General features: G+C 49.5%; 1 protein-coding gene across 2 annotated transcripts; it reads right to left on the reverse strand.

Annotated features, from left to right (window-relative positions):
- Nucleotides 1-1,298, reverse strand: LOC116194205. Of its 2 annotated transcripts, none has more exons than XM_031522958.1 (2): nt 684-1,298; nt 1-279 (listed from the first exon to the last, which is right to left on the reverse strand). In XM_031522958.1, the coding sequence occupies exon 1, from the start codon at nt 1,167-1,169 to the stop codon at nt 705-707; it is 465 nt and encodes a 154-aa protein (XP_031378818.1). In that variant the 5' UTR covers nt 1,170-1,298; the 3' UTR covers nt 1-279; nt 684-704. The 2 variants fall into 2 exon arrangements, with proteins under 2 accessions (XP_031378818.1, XP_031378817.1); XM_031522957.1 differs by having other exon boundaries at nt 1-276; nt 684-1,292.

The following is a 1,298-nucleotide window of genomic DNA, read 5'->3' on the forward strand; positions in this document are numbered from 1 at the left end:
TGAATAGGACTGGCCCTTCACCGGGTTGACGATTCGACATTAGAAGAAAGATTTTAGACTTCCATAACACAACAAGGATTGATTTTTTCACTGTACATTCATCTCTCTTCATCTAGAACAAGGAAGGGAAAAGATTCCTCAAAAGCTGAGATCGATCCTAAAGAAGAAGAAGAAGAGTTAGTCATCATCTCCGCCTAAAGCTTAGCTAAGGCTTAGCTGATCTTCCAGCACTGCTGGCTCCATATCCTACCATCTGCTGCTGCTGCACTTCCTCCCCTGCTTCATCATTGTACATATACACCGCAATAACAAACACCCATCAGTCAAATCCACGATTCGTTTTTTTTTTTTTTCCCTCTCGATAAGAGTTGGAAAATTTTAACAAAATAAAAACAGGGGTACGGCAATAATTTGGCCTAATCTCGTTAGGAAAAATCTAAATATTATTAACTTTTATATATCACCCAGTCCCCCTATCCGGACCGTCCTTTAATCCCACGAAACCATTTATCAACCCTCGAAAGACTAAGGAAAGGAACCATAGGATTTTCCTAATACTATTCAAGAGCGGTGGATTTCGATTTTCTTTTATTACTCACTCATATTTGGGAACAGGGGCGGAAAAAAATCTGATTTCCGAAATGGTATATGAAGGATATGAAGGTAAATATGGATTTAATTACCTTAAGGATTTTTTTTTCCCCTTAGTGTGTGGTCTTGACGGCGGAGCCGCCCTTGCCACTGAGCGGCGAGCACGGCAACCCCGGTCTCGACAGGATCAGAATCTGATGAAACGGGTACGAAACGCAGTCGTTTTTCCCGTTTGCCGATTTTCCGCTATCATACTCCCTCCCACTGAAGCCGACGGCGTCGTCCCCGAGGTGAAGGTCCTCCTCCATCACCTTCAACACCTGGCTGTGCAGTGCCCCCGCCGTCGCCGTCGCCGTCGCCGCCGCGGCCTTCCTCCGCCGCCACATGGTCACTGACCTCGGCGACTCCCCCTCCTCCGTCGATGACCCCCCGCTCTCCGTGTCAGTCTCCGCCTCCCCTCCCGCCATCCTGGCCCCTACTGCCGCCAGCTTCGCCCGGTGAGTCCCCTGATGATCAAACTCGACGACCCTCTCGACCGCCTCCGCAGCCAACGACACCCGATCCTTCTTCACGGTCATGCCGCCGACCGACCGTTCCCCGAGCAGCGTCGAAACGTTTCGCACAAAGAAAAACAGGTAGAGAAAGAGAGAGTGGAAACGGTGAACACGCGTTATGCGTTGAGTAGAAAGTGAGTTTCGCGTTGGGGG

This window comes from Punica granatum, chromosome 2 (genome assembly GCF_007655135.1).
Source record: "Punica granatum isolate Tunisia-2019 chromosome 2, ASM765513v2, whole genome shotgun sequence".
Lineage (NCBI taxonomy): Eukaryota > Viridiplantae > Streptophyta > Magnoliopsida > Myrtales > Lythraceae > Punica > Punica granatum.